The sequence below is a fragment of the Pan paniscus genome, chromosome 23 (assembly GCF_029289425.2).
Source record: "Pan paniscus chromosome 23, NHGRI_mPanPan1-v2.0_pri, whole genome shotgun sequence".
Classification (NCBI taxonomy): Eukaryota; Metazoa; Chordata; class Mammalia; order Primates; family Hominidae; genus Pan; species Pan paniscus.
The window spans coordinates 34,102,830-34,123,786 of NC_085927.1; the positions used below are offsets into that span (position 1 = coordinate 34,102,830).

The 20,957-nt window shown below is 38.7% G+C and overlaps 1 protein-coding gene across 6 annotated transcripts in view; it reads left to right on the plus strand.

Annotated features, from left to right (window-relative positions):
• Positions 1 to 20,957, plus strand: part of SPECC1L (sperm antigen with calponin homology and coiled-coil domains 1 like) — a 148,265-nt gene that overhangs the window by 44,854 nt on the left and 82,454 nt on the right. For 3 of the 6 annotated variants that reach the window (XM_003806379.5, XM_008953090.5, XM_055105857.2), the window contains 6 exons: positions 3,396 to 5,026; positions 6,330 to 6,537; positions 10,928 to 11,001; positions 12,339 to 12,514; positions 16,489 to 16,652; positions 20,460 to 20,551. In XM_003806379.5, coding sequence (XP_003806427.1) covers positions 3,396 to 5,026; positions 6,330 to 6,537; positions 10,928 to 11,001; positions 12,339 to 12,514; positions 16,489 to 16,652; positions 20,460 to 20,551 — 2,345 coding nt within the window. The remainder of the gene's footprint in view (positions 1 to 3,395; positions 5,027 to 6,329; positions 6,538 to 10,927; positions 11,002 to 12,338; positions 12,515 to 16,488; positions 16,653 to 20,459; positions 20,552 to 20,957) is intronic. The other 3 variants (XM_055105856.2, XM_055105858.2, XM_063603107.1) reach the window with 2 other exon arrangements.

Here is a 20,957-nt window from a genome sequence, read left to right on the forward strand (position 1 = left end):
CTGATGCTGCCTGACCTCAGGATTCAGTTATCACCTCTCTGGATTAGCTGCCCCAGTATGGCTTTGTACGTTTATTTTATTTTGCTGGGGATGTCATAACAAAATACCACAGACTGGATGGCTTAAGCCACAGAAATTTATTTTCTCAAATCTGGAAGCCAGAAGTCTGAAATGAGGGTGTTAGCAGATTTACTTTCTCCTGAGATCTCTTTTTTGTCTTGCAGATGGCTGCCTTCTCTGTGTCTTCACTGGTTCGTCCCTCTGTGTGTGTGTCCTCATCTCCTCCTCTTACAAGAACACCAGTCGTGTTGGATTAGGGCCCACCCTAATGACTTCATCTTACGTTAATTACCTCTTTAACTTCATTATCCTGTCTCCAGGTGCAGTCACATTTGAGGTTTTGGGGTTAGGGCTTCAACATATTAATTTTGTGTGTTTTGTGCGGGCACAGTTCAGCCTATAACAACATCCTTATTCTTCAGTTCATCTGCTCTACCTTTACCTCCTCCAGTGACTTTCCTAAGACTGTTTGATTTCCATGTATCAATTCACTTGTCTTTACCTCAGATTATTCTGTCTACTCATTACAGTAATCCAGAGAAGAATTTTTCTTCTTTTATCTTTCAAACATGAACAGATTTTCTTTTTTATAAGGATTTTTGATTTAGATAAGGATGTGGTACCACTTGCAGAACTAGGGAAAGGAATTAATGTTGGGGAAAAAAGTTACCCCAGCCAGGTGCGATGGTGCACGCCTGTAATCCCAGCACTTTAGGAGGCCAAGGTGGGCAGATCACTTGAGCCTAGGAGTTCAAGACCAGCTTGGGCAACGTGCCCAATGTGGTGAAACCCCGTCTCTACAAAAAATACAAAAATTAGCTGGGTATGGTGGCGTGTGCTTGTAGTCCTAGCTACTCGGGAGGCTGAGGTGGGAGGATCACCTGAGCCTGGGAGGTAGAGTTGCCGTGAGCTGTGATGGCACAACTGCACTCTAGCCTGGGTGACAGAGCCTCAAAAAAAAAAAAAAAAAAAAGAGTTATGCCATCTTTTTCCATTTTTGGCCTCCGTATACAGTTGTTTATCCCAGTCTGGTTACTCTTGCCTTTGATATCTGTCACAGATTTCTTGCCTCTTCTCTGTTCTTACTGCCGCCCCTGAATGTAGGACCTCTTTCACCTCATTGGTCTACCTGCCCACATTCCTCCTCTGCTGCTCTGCTTTCTTCCTTATGTATTCCACTTAGAATCTGTATTAGTCCATTCTCATGCTGCTGTAAAGAACTGCCCCAGACTGAGTAATTTATAAAGAAAAGAGGTTTAATTTACTCACAGGTCCACAGAGATGGGGAGGCCTCTGGAAACTTAGAATTATGGTGGAAGGGGTAGCAGACACATCCTTCTCCACATAGTGGCAGGAAGGAGGAGAATGAGAGCCAAGCAAAGGGGAAGCCCCTTACCATCGGCTGTCATGAGAACTCACTATCACGAGAACAGCGTGAGGGTAACTGCTTCCATGATTAAATTACCTCCCAACAGGTCCCTCCCAAAACACATAGGGATTATGGGAACTACAGTTCAAGACGAGATTTGGGTGGGGACACAGCCAAACCATATCAGTATCCTCTAGATTAATTTTCATAAAATGTACTTTTCCTTACATTTCTTTCCTACTCAGAATCATTTATTGACTTAGTGTTACTCACTGAATTCTGCCTATCTTTTGGGACTCTATATGAACATTCCCCAGCAGCTTCCGTTAACTGTGTGACTGTACTTTTCCTTTCTGTGTGCCATGTTCACTTCTGCTTCCTTTCCTTGTCTGTCTTTTTGCCAGCCTGAATTCCGCATCCTCCTGTATACCTGTTCTGTTAGTGGCTATCTCCCTCTATCTGTGGAGATCATTTGCTCCCTGTTACCTCTACAGCCTGGATCCCACCACCTAATGAACCAGCAGGGTCTTTAAAAATACTTACTGATTAGATGTGGATCTTATTTTTTAACATAAAAATTCGTTATTTCTTAAGTATTTACAGGTATTTAAACATATTCCTGGCCAGGTGCGGTGGCTCACGCCTGTAAGTGCGGTGGCTCACGCCTGTAAATTCAGTGGCTTACGCCTGTAATCCCAGCACGCTGGGAGACTGACGCGGGCAGATCATTTGAGGTCAGGAGTTTGAGACCAGCCTGGCCAACATGGTGAAACCCTGTCTCTACTAAAAATACAAAAAAATTAGCCAGGCATGGTGGCACGCTCCTGTAATCCCAGCTACTTGGGAGGCCGAGGAAGGAGAATCGCTTGAACCTGGGAGTCAGAGGTTGCAGTGAGCCGGAATCGCTCCACTGCACTATAGCCTGGGTGATGGTCTAGAGAGACTCCATCTCAAAAAAAACCAAAAAAACAAACAAAAAAAACTTCCTGTTCTTTTTGTATTAAACAAATGATTGTGTCAGTTTTCACAGGTTTAAAATTTTAGTAGTTAAGTAATCATGTGATTCACATAGATTTGATTGATGCATCATCATTATTTAACATTAGTGCTTCGTTGTTTTTTACATTTAGAGAGACAGTATAACATACTGGTTAAGGTGCAAAATCTGGAACCAGACTGCCTGGGTTTCAATTTTGGCTCATCTATTTATTACCTGTGACATGTTGGCAAATTATTTAACATCTGTGTCTGAGTTTCTTCATCTGTAAAACAAGGTGATAATAGCACCTACCTCACGTCTTTAATGAGGCTTATATAAGTTAATGTATGTGAAGTGTTAATGTATTTGTATAACCAAGTGCTAGGTATGTGTTAGCTATTGTTATAATGGTTACTATTTATGTGGCATTTTATGGTGTTAAAACTTTTTTGCATTTACTTTGGTCAGAGTAAAATTTTTGTGTTTTTAGTAGGTAGCTTAGATTTTTGGTTTGCCCAGAGACTGCTTTTCCCTTCTTGCCCACCTATGGTCTCCCTTCACTATCTGTGTACAGTTAGTTTACCACCGACTGGCTAATCCTGGAGTCATCTTCGCCTGTCTTGCCCTAGAATATTATGCCTCTGGCCAACTGGTTAAAACCCCACTTCTGGATTCAAGTTAATGTATATCATTTAAATAACAGCTTTGTAGAGATGTAATTCACATTCCATAAAATTTACTCTTTTAAAAACGTGTAAAACAAAGTGTATAACTTATTTCTCCTTGATAATTAAAAGATGAATGATCTTCTGGTTTTGAAGAAATTGAACTTTAAAGTAACAGACTCTAAGGCAAGATTATTGTAGATCTAAATCATTGTGTAGATCCTGGATTTCATCTCATTACACCTGGGGCAGGAACTGTGTATTCTATGTAGCCTTTTATTGCTGACATTTTTGCCTTACATTTTTTGTATTAAACACATAGGCACAGCTTCTTCAACCAAGCGGAGCACTTCTACAGGTAATAAAGAATCCAGTTCTACTAGAGAAAGATTACGTGAACGTACCCGATTAAACCAGAGCAAAAAACTACCTTCTGCAGGTCAGGGAGCTAATGACATGGCATTGGCCAAACGTTCCCGCAGTCGAACTGCTACAGAATGTGACGTTCGTATGAGCAAGTCTAAGTCAGACAATCAGATCAGTGACAGAGCTGCTTTGGAGGCCAAAGTGAAGGATCTTCTCACGCTGGCAAAAACCAAAGACGTAGAAATTTTACATTTGAGAAATGAACTGCGAGACATGCGTGCCCAGCTGGGCATTAATGAGGATCATTCTGAGGGTGATGAAAAATCTGAGAAGGAAACTATTATGGCTCACCAGCCGACTGATGTGGAGTCCACTTTATTGCAGTTGCAGGAACAGAATACTGCCATCCGTGAAGAACTCAACCAGCTGAAAAATGAAAACAGAATGTTAAAGGACAGGTTGAATGCATTGGGCTTTTCCCTAGAGCAGAGGTTAGACAATTCTGAAAAACTGTTTGGCTATCAGTCCCTGAGCCCAGAAATCACCCCTGGTAACCAGAGCGATGGAGGAGGAACTCTGACTTCTTCAGTGGAAGGCTCTGCCCCTGGCTCAGTGGAGGATCTCTTGAGTCAGGATGAAAATACACTAATGGACCATCAGCACAGTAACTCCATGGACAATTTAGACAGTGAGTGCAGTGAGGTCTACCAGCCCCTCACATCGAGCGATGATGCGCTGGATGCACCATCCTCCTCAGAGTCGGAAGGCATCCCCAGCATAGAGCGCTCCCGGAAGGGGAGCAGCGGGAATGCCAGTGAAGTGTCCGTGGCTTGCCTGACTGAACGGATACACCAGATGGAAGAGAACCAACACAGTACAAGTGAGGAACTCCAGGCAACCCTGCAAGAGCTAGCTGATTTACAGCAGATTACCCAGGAACTGAATAGTGAAAACGAAAGGCTTGGAGAAGAGAAGGTTATTCTGATGGAGTCTTTATGTCAGCAGAGCGATAAGTTGGAACACTTTAGTCGACAGATTGAATACTTCCGCTCTCTTCTAGATGAGCATCACATTTCTTATGTCATAGATGAAGATGTAAAAAGTGGGCGCTATATGGAATTAGAGCAACGTTACATGGACCTCGCTGAGAATGCCCGTTTTGAACGGGAGCAGCTTCTTGGTGTCCAGCAGCATTTAAGCAATACTTTGAAAATGGCAGAACAAGACAATAAGGAAGCTCAAGAAATGATAGGGGCACTCAAAGAACGCAGTCACCATATGGAGCGAATTATTGAGTCTGAGCAGAAAGGAAAAGCAGCCTTGGCAGCCACGTTAGAGGAATACAAAGCCACGGTGGCCAGTGACCAGATAGAGATGAATCGCCTGAAGGCCCAGCTGGAGAATGAAAAGCAGAAAGTGGCAGAGCTGTATTCTATCCATAACTCTGGAGACAAATCTGATATTCAGGACCTCCTGGAGAGTGTCAGGCTGGACAAAGAAAAAGCAGAGACTTTGGCTAGTAGCTTGCAGGAAGATCTGGCTCATACCCGAAATGATGCCAATCGATTACAGGATGCCATTGCTAAGGTATTGTTTAAATAGATTAAAATGTTCCGGACAGCATTAGGCAGCTGCCATGCACAGTGTTTACTGAGAACCTGGGTTACTGGTTTGGTTTGGTGTGTTATTAGCTTTTTTTAAAAACTGATATTTTTAAAACTTGGGAATGGTTTCCTTTTATTGGAATAGTGTGAAAAGTATTCTTAAGATAATGTCACTTTCTCTCACTTGTATTTTGTTTCTGTTTTCCTGCCTGTGAGAGGATGTGGCTGGTATTACAGCTAAAACCAGAATTTGTCCCTAGTTCTGAGTATTCCTATGGAGCGGGTCATGAAATTTTACCTCCCCCCACCTCATCTCGAATCTGTTTTGGTGTAATATAGGTGGAGAGTCAGTATTCCAGTCTGTAGCATCAGCAGTGCATGTTTCCTCTTATCTTGCTATAGTAATAGTTTTTCAAATAGAGATCTGTTGAGAGTTAAAAAATATTTTTGGCATATAGAGGCTCCTGTTTCTCAGAGGCCTGTGATTTATTGCTGGCAGGGACCTTAGCAATTATCAGTCCAGACCCTTGTTTTACATGCCTCCAGCATAATAGTGAGGACTCAGTTGGAACTGCTACCCAGGGCCACTGGCATTCTGGCCAGGGATCTATCTATACCCCATGTGGTTGCTGATGAACTGTTTATTTCCATGAGTTATTCTAGTTATACTAGTTATTCTAGCTTACATTTTATTTATTTGTTATTTTAGTGCAATGATTTTAAAATAAATTTTCATATATCTTTGGCCAAAATTTGAGTAATTTAGATTTTAGGGTTTTTTTAGTGATCACTTTTAAAGTTACAGTTTAGGAGATTTGTATTAGTTCTTGGCACATACATGTTGAGAGGCTACTGTGAACTAATACTTTTGTAAAAACACTATTTGAGAATTGTTTTCCCTTTTTCAGTTTGATACTGGAACTGTCACAAATATGACATCATTTTTGTTAGGACAACATGTTAATCATTAAACAAACGTACATGCTTTCAGTCCAAAGTTAGGAGAAACGAAAATTTCCAAAGTTTCCTTGTAAATAATCAGGTTAAGTTCAATGATACATCAATATAATTTCAGTCAGTGTTACAGCAACAGTTTAAGTATATTAGATAAAATCTTACCATGGAGTGCTTTTTCATACTTTTTAACAGTTATTACACAGGTTGTTTTAGTTTATCCATAGTGCCTCATACTTAGCTCCCCTTGGAAACTGTGTGTACCTCAATTCTGGAACGTACCTTAGAACAACTCTTAACTTTTCTAAATCTGCATCGTCAATTTTACGTAGGTAGAGGATGAATACCGAGCCTTCCAAGAAGAAGCTAAGAAACAAATTGAAGATTTGAATATGACGTTAGAAAAATTAAGATCAGACCTGGATGAAAAAGAAACAGAAAGGAGTGACATGAAAGAAACCATCTTTGAACTTGAAGATGAAGTAGAACAACATCGTGCTGTGAAACTTCATGACAACCTCATTATTTCTGATCTAGAGAGTAAGTGATAAGAACTTTTCATTCTTTTTTGTCCTACTCTTTTAAACATGCAGGGATAATTTGCATTTAGTAGTAAAATAGGGCTGGGCACGGTGGCTCATGCCTGTAATTCCAGCACTTTGGGAGTTCAAAACCGAACCAGGCTGGGCACAGTGGCTCACACCTGTAATCCCAGCACCTTGGGAGGCCAAGGCAGGCAGATCACTTGAGTTGAGGAGTTTGAGACCAGCCTGGCCAACATGGTAAAACCCCGTATCTACTAAAAATACAAAAATTAGTTGGGTGTGGTGCCAGGTGCCTGTAATCCCAGCTACTTGGGAGGCTGAGGTGGGAGGATCGCTTGAACCCAGGAGGCGGAGGCTGCAGTGAGCTGAGATTGTGCCAGTGCAGTCAAGCCTGGATGACAGAGTGAGACTTTATTTCAAAACAGAAAAGAAAAAGTCACAGATTGATCCTGTGTCCATGGTAACTGCCTGGCAATATCAGCATGATTGATGGAGATATAACCAGAGCGAGAATGGATTATTTTTTGTCAGAGAATAATGGGGTTCATAATCAATAATGGGACTCAAAAGTTATGAACCCATTGTTAAATGAGTAGGGCAGTGCCCAGAGTTGTTCAGAACAAAGTTGGTCTAATAACATTGAGAACAGCAGTTTGCCTGATCTCTAGAATAAAAATAACATTGTAAAAATTGAGTTATAATTTGTAATTTAAAAATAGGAAGATCATAGTAGTAGTTCTTTTCCTTGGTCGACTTGGATGTTGCTTTTGAGTTGAAGACAGTAGATGGCAGTGTCCCTCACAGTAGGAACACTGAAGAGGAAGGAAACTGCTGTTAGAGGTTCGAGAGTTGAAGAATAATGCTGCTTTCTTGTGTGACCACAAATCGTGCTAGTTGGCAGTTTTGCAAACTAGTCTTCACAACAAGAACTCAAGCACAAATTCCTTTGTTTCCAGGAAAAAAAAAAACATTCCATTTCAGAGTAAAAACGTAGTCATGATTGTAGAGATTGTAAAGTTTAAATCAAATCCCTACAGACACTTCTAGTGCGCTTTATTCTGTCTGAGTATTTCCACTGGCTGCCACTTTCCCTTTTACTTAAATGGATTTATTTATTTATTTATTTATTTATAAGACGTGACAGTAATAAAAATGTAGTGCCGGGGGCAGAAAAACACTTTTTAAAGAACAGTGATTATGTGAATTCTGTGGCCATGAATGAAAAAAGGTCAGTAAAGAGAAAAAGAGCAACGGAATGAATGCAACTTGAGAATTTATGATCAGTCTAAGATGACCAGGTAGCTTAAAATGTCACCTGAGAATCAAAATGCCAAATGTTAAAAGTGAGCTGTCCTGAGATTTGCTGTCACTTGTCATGTGTGTATTATGTTTAACAGTAAGTAGATGTGTCATGTCCTTTGTGACAAGAAAAAGAAAACAATTTTTAGCAAATTTCAAGAGAAATTACACTCCTAACATTTTTTGTTTGCTTGCCTGTTTTTTGCTGTTTGTTTGCTTTTTTGGGATGGAGTTTCATTCTTGGTGCCCAGGCTAGAGTGCAGTGGTACCATCTTGGCTCACTGCAACCTCTGCCCCCCGGCTTCAAGCGATTCTCCTGCTTCAGCCTCCTGTGTAGCTGGAATTATAGGCGCCCACTACCACACCCGGCTAATTTTTTATTTTTAGTAGAGACAGGGTTTCACCACGTTGGCCAGGCTGGTCTCGAACTCCTGACCTCAGGTGATCAGCAGATATTACAGGCCTGTGCCACCACGCCTGACCGCCTGTTTTGATTATGAAATATTTCTTGCATATAAATTGATACAATGTAAATGAAAGGTGTAACTCCCAGTGTTTTCAACATTAGAAATTTTTCAGCTTCTGTCCTTACTCCTCGTCTTATGTCCAAAACCCTGAATTTGTCTATGTGTGAGGTCGCAAGGAACCAAGTTCCCTTGCTGATTCCAGAGCCATCCTTGCCTCCAGAGATAAGGATCAGGGCATTAGACTCGTCTACTCAGCTTGGTGTCTGCTTTACCCAAACCAGATTAGATGGCCTGTTTGACTCTTCGTTTGCAGGTTGAGTCTGAAGTACTTATATGTGAGACAGGCTTTAAAGTTTAATCTTTTGCTTATGAAGTCATCTACCCTTGTTGTCTCAACACAAGACTAGCCTTTCTGTCTCTAAGAGGATGAAGATTATATCTTTCCTTTCCTTTACATCTTAAGCACTTAGAAAAAAGCCTGGTACAAAGTTGGTACATATGACACATTTATCGAATTAAAGAGTAAATTTTGAACCTTTTTATTTCACAGGACCTGACTTTGTTACACAGTTTTGGGGTAGTGAATGAGAGCAAGTTAACTACTGGCTACCAGAATTGCCCCTGCCGCCAACGTTTTATCCCATTTATTTCTGATCCAGCTTTAGAAAATACAGCATTATTATTTATTTGTAATAATTATTATTCCACATATAATTGTTGTAAATATTCTAGGCTCTATGTTGTTAAAGTGAATTCATGCCATTTAAAAATACCAGAACACTGGCTGGGTGCAGTGGCTCATGCTTGTAATCCTAGCACTTTGGGAGGCCGAGGCGGGTGGATCATGAGGTCAGGAGTTCAAGACCAGCCTGGCCAAGATGGTGAAACCCCGTCTGTACTAAAAATACAAAAATTAGCTGGACGTGGTGGCAGGCGCCTATAATCCCATCTCCACAGGAGGCTGAGGCAGGAGAATCGCTTGAACCCAGGGGGCAGAGCTTGCAGTGAGCTGAAATCACGCCACTGCACTCCAGCCTGGGCAACAGATTGAGACTCCGTCTCAAAAAAAAAAAAAAAAAAATCAGAACACACATATACCAACATCAAATGTAAAGCATAATGGCAAAAAAATTTTAGAAGAGAAGGTTCTAGTGGAACAGGGATAAAGAAGATGATGAGCCATCTAAGAAAGAAAGAACATCAGCATACTCATACTTTAGGGTCCTAATTAAAAGCCAATAAAGTATTAGCTAGAGGAAGAATTTTTTGAATACATGTGTCATTGCAAGCAGGTGTTCACTATGCCTGAATTCCTGCTACTAAGTATAAGGAATGGGAGAGAATGTTATTTACCCAGAAACACTAATGTCTATAGTTATGTTTTCCCTAATGATAAATCGTTAAGTTCTGTCAATAGGATACTTATTTAAAAAAAAACAAAAACGTAGGTAATGATTTCAGCATTACTTTTTATTACTGCTACCATTAGCTGGCACATTTATAAATTTATTCCATTTTAAAGATACCATATTCCAACTACTGAGTCTGTGAGGTCATCACATGGCTTCTTCTGCCTTTGAAGTGTTTTTAGTCTAGTGGTCGAGACAGATGTGTCGAGATGTGGTAATATTGGCGGCAACACGGTACAAGGCTGTGTAAGACACACTTGGAACACACACAACAGCCAGGGATCTACTTGAGTGGGGCTGTAGGTAAATCAGGGTAAAGGATTTGCCACCAGTTGTGTAAGTACCCTTTCTTGCCCTTAACCAAAAAGTGATTGGTTCCTGAGCTGTCAAAGTAACACAGCCGTAAGCGGTTTACTTAGTGGCAGCTATCAGCATAGCACCCTCCTAAGTCATTTATCTCTTATGCATGGATTTTAGAGTAGAACTTCCAAAGAGAAGGTGACTTCCCTTTACGTTTCTGGTTCCGGGGAGACTAGCCTGTGCTACACTTTCATCCTTGTATCCTCACTCTATCTAGAATGGTACTTTGCATCTTATTGGTGGTGCTCATTGAATGTTTTTAGAGTGAATGAAATTGTTCTAAGAAAATTCACATTATCGGATAAATAATTGAGGAATTATTGATTTACTTTATAAATATATTCTTTATTTTTTTAAAAGATTTTTATAGGATTAATTGAAACAGCAGCTACCCTGAGTATTATATTTTTTACTAATTTTGATTTTACTAATTCACTTCTTTTCTGGAATTTATTCCAGTGTGTAAGGAAAGATATGCTTATATAAATACTGCAGATTAATAATACTTGCGATTAAAAGTTCATATTGTAGTCACAGTCAATATTGTTTTGATTGGTTATGTACCAACAAAGTGAATTTCTAACGGTTTTACTTTTTGTTTCAAAATTAAGATACTGTGGAAGGAAGTGATTTAGAAATTGTGATTTTTAACTTGATATTTTCCAAAGAAAGTAATATTTGTTATTACTTGAATTTAACATTTTTTCTGTTAAAGTTTTGTATTAAAATTTTTTATAGTCTTTGGACAGGATAACTTTTTTTGAATGTCATTTAAGTATCCCTTTTCTTTGTATTATTACTCTGAAGATTGTTGTGAGAATAGATATTTAAACTTTGGTGATCTTTTCAGATACAGTTAAAAAACTCCAGGACCAAAAGCACGACATGGAAAGAGAAATAAAGACACTCCACAGAAGACTTCGGGTAGGATAAATCTTCATGTGTTGTCTTGTTAGAAAACAGTTTTCTGAAATCTGAGGTGTAGTCATTGACCATGTTATCATTCATCTTAAGTTTTGGATGCAGTGATAATACTGGTCCCATTGGGCTTTGGGCAGAAAGCAAATGCTATCATTTCAAATTGGGATTGGTGCTAGATTTTGGGTAGAAGAATGTACTATAGGTTGAGTACCCCTAACCAGACATTCTGAAATCTAAAATATTCCAAAATTTGCAACTCTTGGAGTGATGGCATGATACTCAAAGGAAATGCTTATTGGAGCATTTTGGATTTTGGATTTTCAGATTTGGGATGCTTAGCTGTTAAGTATAGTGCAAATATTCCAAAATCCAAAGAATCTTAAATCTGAAATGCTTTTGGATAAGTGATACTCGACCTGTAGAAATTTATGGGTAGTAATTTTAGAAAGATAGATTTGGGGAAAAAGTGTAAGAAAGGTTATTAGCTTTTGGTTATAAGGTGCCCCAAACTAGTCTGTTTTCATACAAGTTTTCTTCATTTTGTGGCCATGATCCATCTTGCCAACAGCAATGCAGCCATGCTGCAGGGAGTAGGGAGAAAGCTACTCAGTCGTTTGGGTCATACCACAGTTGCTCAGGCTGCTTTCATGGTGTAAGAAAATTGCTTTAGGGGTGTGGGGGGCGTGGGGCTCAGGCATGCCCCAGCTATGGCTCTGATGGAGGTGAGTCCCAGGGAGACTTCCCCACCCGGCCACACCCGCATCCTCCATGACTGTGGGAAGCAACAGACCACGTAGTTCCTTACCGCCTCTTTGTATAATTTTGCCTGCCTATATTGAGTTTAGTGTTTTTCTTCTGGCTTCCTCTTCCTCTTCCTTTTCTTTTGATTTTTTTTTTTTCCTGTTAGATTTTGATGTCAGGGTATTTATAGTTTTTCACTGTATGGTTCACATACCATTTATATACCTTTTTATGCTTTTCAGAGGTAAACATCCATAAATTCTGGATGATGTTTATTTTCATAAGACTTGCTTTGAAACTTGCATGAAGAAGGGAAGCTTGACATTATTATCATTAATATCTGTTGAGCACTCTGAGTACTTGATGCCTCAGTAGGCAGATCAGCTGGAAAATCTTTTCCTTATTAAGAACAAGTTCACTAATAATAGTTGCATTGCCTGTTAGAAATAGATAATAGCAATTCTCTGGGATTAAAAAAATTAATCATCATTTGGAAGCATTAGTGCGTTATAGCAATCCAATCATAAACATATTTTATTGCTTTTAAATAAATCTTGATTGCTCTCTTTTGGAAATAAAAAGTTAGTTTTTTAATATAGGAAGAATCTGCGGAATGGCGGCAGTTTCAGGCTGATCTCCAGACTGCAGTAGTCATTGCAAATGACATTAAATCTGAAGCCCAAGAGGAGATTGGTGATCTAAAGCGCCGATTACATGAGGCTCAAGAAAAAAATGAGAAACTCACAAAAGAATTGGAGGAAATAAAGTCACGCAAGTAAGTTCTGAGAAACCTGTTGTGTACTTATGTTTCAGTAGAGAACACTTAAATCCCAATTTTTGATGTGGTGCTATGGAAAAAATGTGGAGTTTGATACTTACTGAGTTTGGATTTGATGGAAGTTACTCAGCTTTTCTGGGCCTCATTTTATGGCACATGTAAACTAGTACCATCTATGTAGATCTTTCAGAGTTGTCAGTATCAGTGATCCACAACTCTGGAGGGAGCCAGGATGGTCTCTCACATGATTCTCCTTTCCCCCAGCCCCACAGTCCAGCCCTGTTAATTTTCTTTAGATTGTAGCCTCATGATTAAGTATGTGGACTCTGGAGACAGACATTCTTGGCTCGTGTCCAGCTCTGCCTCTTACTAGCTGTAATCTTGGTCAGGAATCTTGACTTCCCTGAGCCTCAGTTTTCTCATCTTTAAAATGACACAATACTACCTGCCTTACAGTGTTGTCATAAGGATTAAATAAGATAATGCCTGCCAAGTGCTCAGGGCAATGGTCAGTATACTTTAGCTGGTATTTTTGGAGACCCAAGTAAAGAATGCAAAGTGAGTTTCTCTCTATCACTTACTTGAGGAATTTTCACTTGTTTTATCTTATAATCGCATGAATCTCCACAGTAGGTTTTTTTCCCCCATGTAACATAGACATCATTGGAAACTGATGAAAATTATTAGATGAAATGACAGTTGTGACATGTGAGCTCCACAGTGAGACTCCATCTGAGAGTAGGGGATAGTATTTTTGTGTTTGAGGTTATTACTAAGAATTTGATTATTCCTTAGTTTGAGTAATTATTAAGTGGGCATAGGAAGAAATTCAGAAAACTAACAGTATATCTTTAAAAAATGGTCTTATTATTGCCTTGCTCTAGTAAATGGCTCAGAGAAAAGTATTGCTAAGCATTTTTCATTGGATTCCTTAAGCAGAACATGGAATGAGACAGATTATTGTTTCTCTACTAGTATAAAACATGTATTACATTACTTTTTTCTCTATATTATTAAACGAATAATGTATCAGAAATGCTTCATTCTATAGTTATCCTGAGTGAATGAAATTCTACTGTTAAAGTTTCATTCCTTTGGATCTCAAAAATTCATAAGACTTTGAGACACATGTTTTTAAAATGCTTTCTGAAAGAGGTAGCATCTTGTAGGGCAGTGGTTCTCAGAGTGAGGCCTGCAGATTCCTGGGTGTCCCTAAGGCCCTTTAAGGACTCTGTGAGGTCATACTGTCTTCATAATACCATCACGTTGTTTGCCCTTTTCACTGTGTTGACTTCTAAACTGTTAGTGAAAAGCAAGTGTAAACTGTTGATGAACCAAGGTCTTGGCAATAAATTGCACTCATAGTCATTATACTCTTCACGACCACATACTTGATTTTTTTTTAATGTAGGTTTCACTTAAAGATGTCCTTGGTAAAACAGTAAATTATTAATTTTACTAAATCCCAGTCCTTGAGTACACTATTTAGCATTTTGTGTGACAAAATGGGAAGTACAGAAAAAGCACTTCTGCTTTATGTGCTATACTCAAGACTATACTGAAGAGTGAGGTCACGTTGAGGAAAGTGCTGTGATTAGTTTGAGCTGCTTTCTTTTTTCATGGAATGCCATTTTTTTACTTGAGAATGACAGACAAACTGTGCATCATTCAGACTTTGGTATTATTTGGTGGGTATTTTGTGAAAACAATTAAGACAGCCTATCACTTAAAGGAAAACAACTGACAGTATTTGTTGCCAGTGATAAAATGTGGGCTTTGAAGTGAATGTTAGGATTTTGGAAAATTTGTTACTTACCATTGGTGAGTTTGGCAGCTTCCCATAAAGTGTCTTCTGATGAGATCATTGTGACTTAAAAAAAATGTATAATGACAGAATTTAGAAAATCTGTCTAATTCAGTGAACCAGTATTTTCCTTACAGCCAGTCTGTGATGTTAAACAAGATTGACCAGTGGATTTTAATGGGCAGAATAGGAAAAGTTCACTTATATGGTTTCAGATTCCACATTGGAGCTAACTTTTAAGTTACTACTTGTTGCATTTTAGTGCAGTTATCAAAGAAGAACAGCTACAGTTATCTAAAAGGCCTATTAAAATCTTCCCTTTTCCACCTGCCTTATCTATGTAAGACTTGCTTTTTTTATATCAAAATAGGTTGAATACAGAAGAAATGAGAGTTTAGCTGTTTACTCTTAAGCCAGACATTAAAGAGATGATTTAAAAATGCAAAGCCCTGTTACTCTTCTTACTAATTTTTTTTTTTGGTTTTGGAAAACTTAGTTATTTTTCATAAAAATATATTAGCCCTGTATTTATTTTTATTTTTAGATGATTAAATATTTGTATATATTCTTAGTTTTAATGTAATGGAAGACAGCTCTTATAAACAAAAGCTTTTTGGGGTCGTTACTCATTTTTAGGAGTAGAAAGGGGCTCTAAGACCAAAAAGTTTGATAGTCACTGTTATAGATTCTTTATTAAAAGTTCTAATCAGCCGGGCGCAGTGGCTCATGCCTGTAGTCCCAGCACTTTGGGAGGCCTAGGTGAGCGGATCACCTGCGGTCAGGAGTTTGAGACCAGCCTGACCAACGTGGAGAAACCCAGTGTCTACTAAAAATACAAAATTAGCCGGGGGTGGTGGCACATGCCTGTAATCCCAGCTACTCGGGAGACTGAGGCAGGAGAATCACTTGAACCTGGGAGGTGGAGGTTGCAGTGAGCCGAGATGCGCCACTGCACTCCAGCCTGGGCAACAAGAGCGAAACTCCATCTCAAAAAAAAGAAAAGAAAGTTGTAATCATGACAGCTAAATGACCTTAAGAGCCTGTGGTACATCTTGAGGCAAAATACTGTCAGAAGCCAAATGGCCACCAAAGACAGATTTTTCCTAAGGACTGGCTTAATTTTTATTCACATACTTGATAGTTATATGACATGTACAAACTCTGCAATTGTAATCTCATTCCAGATGAAATAATTCTGTGTTAGTCAGCGTAGTGAATTTAGAATGGGCCAGAAATGAAATGGAATTGATTTTTTCAAATGACTCAGGATGCATCACACTGAGCTTCTAGGGGACTCATGTTACTAATATGGGTCTAGGCTTTTTTTTTTCTTTGTAGAATTCTATTTGAAGTCTACACCACTTGCCTTGTTTTTATTTTTATTTTTTTAAAGAGTGTGGGCTAAGCATGATGTATTAGCTGGAGCCAGTATAAATTAATATTATACCAGTGTAAATTAATATTATATAGTTATCAGGTACTGGTGAACCTCCAGACTCCTGAGAAGGGCCTTCTCGGCAGCACAGGACCTGGAGAGTCTCAGCTCTGAGCCAGTCTACCTCCTTTTTTACTGCTAATTGATTACTGATGTCCTTACCTTACACTTACTCAGATGAAAATGGAATTTGATGGTTGCTTAACTTACTTAGGATAACCTGATATAAAAATTTCAGTATCATTTCCTGGTATTTACCAAGCAAATGAGAACATTAGACCAGGTAATTTACTAAGCTCAACTGATACAATTTTTTTAAACTGATAGTTTTTTGTTGTTGTTGTTGTTGTTTTGAGATGGAGTCTCGCTCTTTCGCCCAGGCCGGACTGCAGTGGCACTATCTCGGCTCACTGCAAGCTCTGCCTCATGGGTTCACACCATTCTCCTGCCTCAGCCTCCCAAGTAGCTGGGAGTACAGGCGCCCACCACCGCGCCAGGCTAATTTTTTGTATTTTTAGTAGAGATGGGGTTTCACCGTGTTAGCCAAGATGGTCTCGATCTCCTGACCTCGTGATCCTCCTGCCTCGGCCTCGCAAAGTGCTGGGATTACAGGTGTGAGCCACCGTGCCCGGCCATTAAACTGATAGTTTTTAATGCCTTTCAGCTGGGAGGGGAAAATGTGTATGTTCTAGTACCTATGTAAAAATGCTCTGATTTCAATATTATTTTCAGGCAAGAGGAGGAGCGAGGCCGGGTATACAATTACATGAATGCCGTTGAGAGAGATTTGGCAGCCTTAAGGCAGGGAATGGGACTGAGTAGAAGGTCCTCGACTTCCTCAGAGCCAACTCCTACAGTAAAAACCCTCATCAAGTCCTTTGACAGTGCATCTCAAGGTAATTAATTTCTCCTACATTGTGCCTACTGCATGCGGTTGTGTTTACTTACCTTATATTCTCTGGTCTGATTTGGTATTCTTTACTGTCTTACTCTTAGTCCCATTAACTTTCATATAGTATTAATGCACTAGACTTAACAGAAGGTGATATTTAATAGAAGGTTTGAGATGTCTTCAGCTTCAGAGGTGTTAGTCTTAGACAGAAGCCTGAATCCCATGCAGAGATGTGTCTTCTCACCCTCGGTGGATCACACACATTCCTGTTACTTTAAGTATGTTTTCTATGCCTGAGAACTTCCAGATGTATAACTTTAGCTCTTCCCTTCCTCTGAACTCCTCAGTCATGTCTATCCAGATGCCTACCTGACATGGACCCTCAGGTGTCTCCTGGACATCTGAAGTCCAAAAACCAAACTCTTGTCTGCCATCTTCAGCCTTCTCCCCATGCATCAATGGCAGCATCACTCTACCCAGTTACTTAAGCCAAAAGTCTGGGGATCTTCCTTAATTTCTTGTTCTTTCTTACCACTACATCTAGTCCATTACTAGCAAATTCTGTTGATACAGCCTACATCATGGATATCTTTGCTTTGTCTTCTCTCCATCTCTAGCGGCACAAGCTTTAGTTCAAGCCACCATCAACCACTAATTTCAATAACCTCCAAATTAATCTCCCTGTTTCATCCCATGATAAAAAGATCTTTTCTTGTTTAAAATCCTTCAGTTGCTTATTAATAGTTGAAATGAAATTCAGATTCCCAAATGCCTCCATGGTCTGACCCCTGCCTACTCTTTGCCTCAGATGAACCACTCTTCCCCCACTCACTATAGTCCTACACGGCACTTCAGGTTCTGAATCAAGCTGGGCCTTCTTTCATACAAGCTCTAGAAGGCTTACTCTTCCCACTTTCAAATGACTGACTTGTTTTCATCTAACTTCCTCAGCTCTGGGAAAGGAAAAGGGATGTGGTTTTTTCAAACAGTTAATTGTAATATGTCCTGAAGCTCAAATTTTTATCTAGAAATTCTTTAAACTTTATTAACAGGCTACTAGAATCTATATTCTGTGATTATACACAAATGAGTTTTCATTGACTTTAAAAGCAGAGCAAAAGTCACATGTATACTCCTGCACACTGTTGGTGTAGACATTCTGGAGGACTGTTAGGCAACACCTTCCAGTTTAAAATGCCGTATTCATAGACTCTGAAGTTGTTATACTTAGTACTGGCACAAGTATTATGCATAAAGATGGTATTATACATAATACCATCTTTATATGTATTATGTATAATATAAGATAGTGTTATGTATAATACTATCTTTACAGACTCTGAAGTTGTTATACTTAGTACTGGCACAAGTATTATGTATAAAGATAGTATTATGTATGAAAAACTCTATATGTGTATGTATACATATGTATACATATACAGAGTTTTCAGTATAGCATTGTTTGGAAAAATGGAACACCTAGAAATTGCTTAAATACCCACTAAAAGAATTAAGACAGTTATGACCAATTAATACAGTAAAATACTATGCATATTTTAATAAGGATGACATAGATCTCAAAGTACTGATGTTAAAACATGTCTGTGATCCTTTATTCAAGTGTGCCACCTGAGCAGTCGCTCTGTGCGCTGCAATCCTTTATAGTAAATTGCAGGCCAGTACATATATATATATATGTATATATCTATATATACCTATATGTGTGTGTGTACATATATAGTGTGTGTGGTCTTGTTTTTTTAAGGTACTTAGATAACTAAATGTTTTTGCATTTAAAGTGCAAGAAAGATGTACCCAAAACTGTTGTTAGTGGCCACCTCTGGGTAATATCATGGGGTAAGATGAAAGGAGAACTTTAAAATATATATGCTTTGAGCTGACAAGTGCCTGTAGTTCCAATTACTTATGAGGCCGAGGCGGTAACATGCTATCACCGCACCTGTTAATAGCCACTGTACTCTAGCCTGGACAACAGAGCAAGACTCTGTCTCTAAAGAATAAAATATATATATGCTTTGAAAATCAAATTGATAATGGAATGTCTACATTAAATTAAAATTATACACCTATTCAAAATGTTAGTAAAGCATGCTTTAATGCACAAAACTGCTTCATACTAATGTTTTTTAAAAGCCTCATGTTATTTTATAATAAAATATATGTAAATGACCCAGCAATTCTACTCCTAATTATATATTCAAAAGAACTGAAAATAGATAATCAGACAAATACAGTCCCTGACTTAACGATGCTTTTAACTTTTGATTTTTTTGACTTTACAGTAGTGCCAGCGATACACATTCAATACAGCATTCAGTAATTTAAATGAGTTATTCAACATAGCCATTTATTATAAAATAGGCTTCATGTTAGATGATTTTGCCTAACTGTAGGCTAATGTAATGTTCTGATCTTGTTTAAGGTAGGCAAGGTTAAGCTGGGATGTTCGGGAGGTTAGGTGTATTAAATGCATTTTTGACTGGCTTATGATGGGTTTATCAGGACATAACTCCATCATAAATGGAGAAGCATCTGTGCTTGTACATAAATGTTCGTAGCAGCTCTGCTTACAATAGCTAATAGATGGAAGTAACCCAAGTATCCATGCATTCGATGAATGGATAAACAAAATGTGGTATATTCATACAATGGAATATTATTCAGCCACAAGAAGGAATGAAGTAGTAACACATACTTTAACATGGATGAATCTTTACAACATTATGTTAATTGAAGGAAGCCAACAACAGGTCACATATTGTAAGATTCCGTTTATATTAAATATTCACACTAGGTCAGTCCATAGAGACAGAAAGCAGATTGCCATACGCTGGCGGGACAGTGGATGGGAAGTGACTATTGGGATACTAGGTTTTCTTTTGGAATGATGAAATGTTTTGTAACTAGGTAGAGGTGATGGTTGTATAATATTGTGAATGCACTAAATGCCACTGAACTGCACATTTTTAAACGGTTAACTTTATGTTTTGTGAATTTTGTCTCAGTACGTAAGAATACATCTAAAGATATCAATTCTAAATATAAGTAAATATATTCGTGTTTATATTGGCTGCATTTAAAAAGTCCACAGTGGTCTGCTTCATCTTTCTACACTGTGTGTTTGTATCCCATTTTTAATTTAATTCAGCATCAAATGAATAATCATTTTTGCAGCCTTTACCAGAATCTGTGCTATGCTCAACTGTCTAGATATTAATAAATTCTAAAAACATAAACTACTTTTCAGCAGTTTATTATAGAGAGAGAGAGACTGATATGCCAACAAGTGATTCCACATCCCTGCGTTAAATACAAATCAGAAAATATATACGAAGTGATGGACTCTGCAGGAGGAATTGAGGAAAGACAAGCAGGAGTTCCTCATTCTTTTGTTTAATATGCAACTATTGAACATCCTTTACCTGCCAGGCTTCTTACCTAATATAGTTATGTAAATACTCCTCTTGGGTTTTACTACTTGAATTTCATTGCTTTATGGAGCACTTTAACTACATAACATAATTAAATAACAAAAACGAAATGACTGCCATAACAAGGGTTAGAAATAAGCATGACTACTCTACGGATGCAAATAATTCACCTGATGGGAGGAAAAGCACCTGTGTGCTAAGACACGGCTACAAGTGTTCAGCAGAGGCTAGACATCAGCCAAGACAGTGTCCAGAGGGGTTTGAGAGCATTGGGTAATCAGGCGAGTCCTTAAGTGGAAACCAGTTAAGCTTCCACTGTACAGTGACATTATTTCCCTTTTTGTTTGTTGTTTTTGTAGTACCAAACCCTGCTGCAGCTGCAATTCCTCGAACGCCCCTGAGCCCAAGTCCTATGAAAACCCCTCCTGCAGCAGCTGTGTCACCTATGCAGGTGAGTGCCTGGAACCACAGGAGGCTCTTAGAGCCTCAGAATCTGAAAGTTGAGGCCTTTTCTTCACAGTCATTTACACCTGTATTAGTTGGGTAAATGACTACCTCAGCAGGGATGTATCTAGAATTTGTTTCCTAAAATATTGTAAATATCTTTAATAGAGATAAATTATATAAGTGTAAATTGTGTTATTCTGATAGACTCTAATAATGATGGCTAACAACAATTGAACACTTGCTATGTGTTCTACACTGTTCTGAATGCTTTATAATGTTAACTCATTTAATCCTTACAACTCTTGGGTATTAGGTACTGTTCTTATCTGTATTTTTCACATGTGGTTACTGAGGCCCAGAAAGGTTAAGTAACTTGCCGAGGTTCATGCAATTAAGTGGTAGAGTAGGGG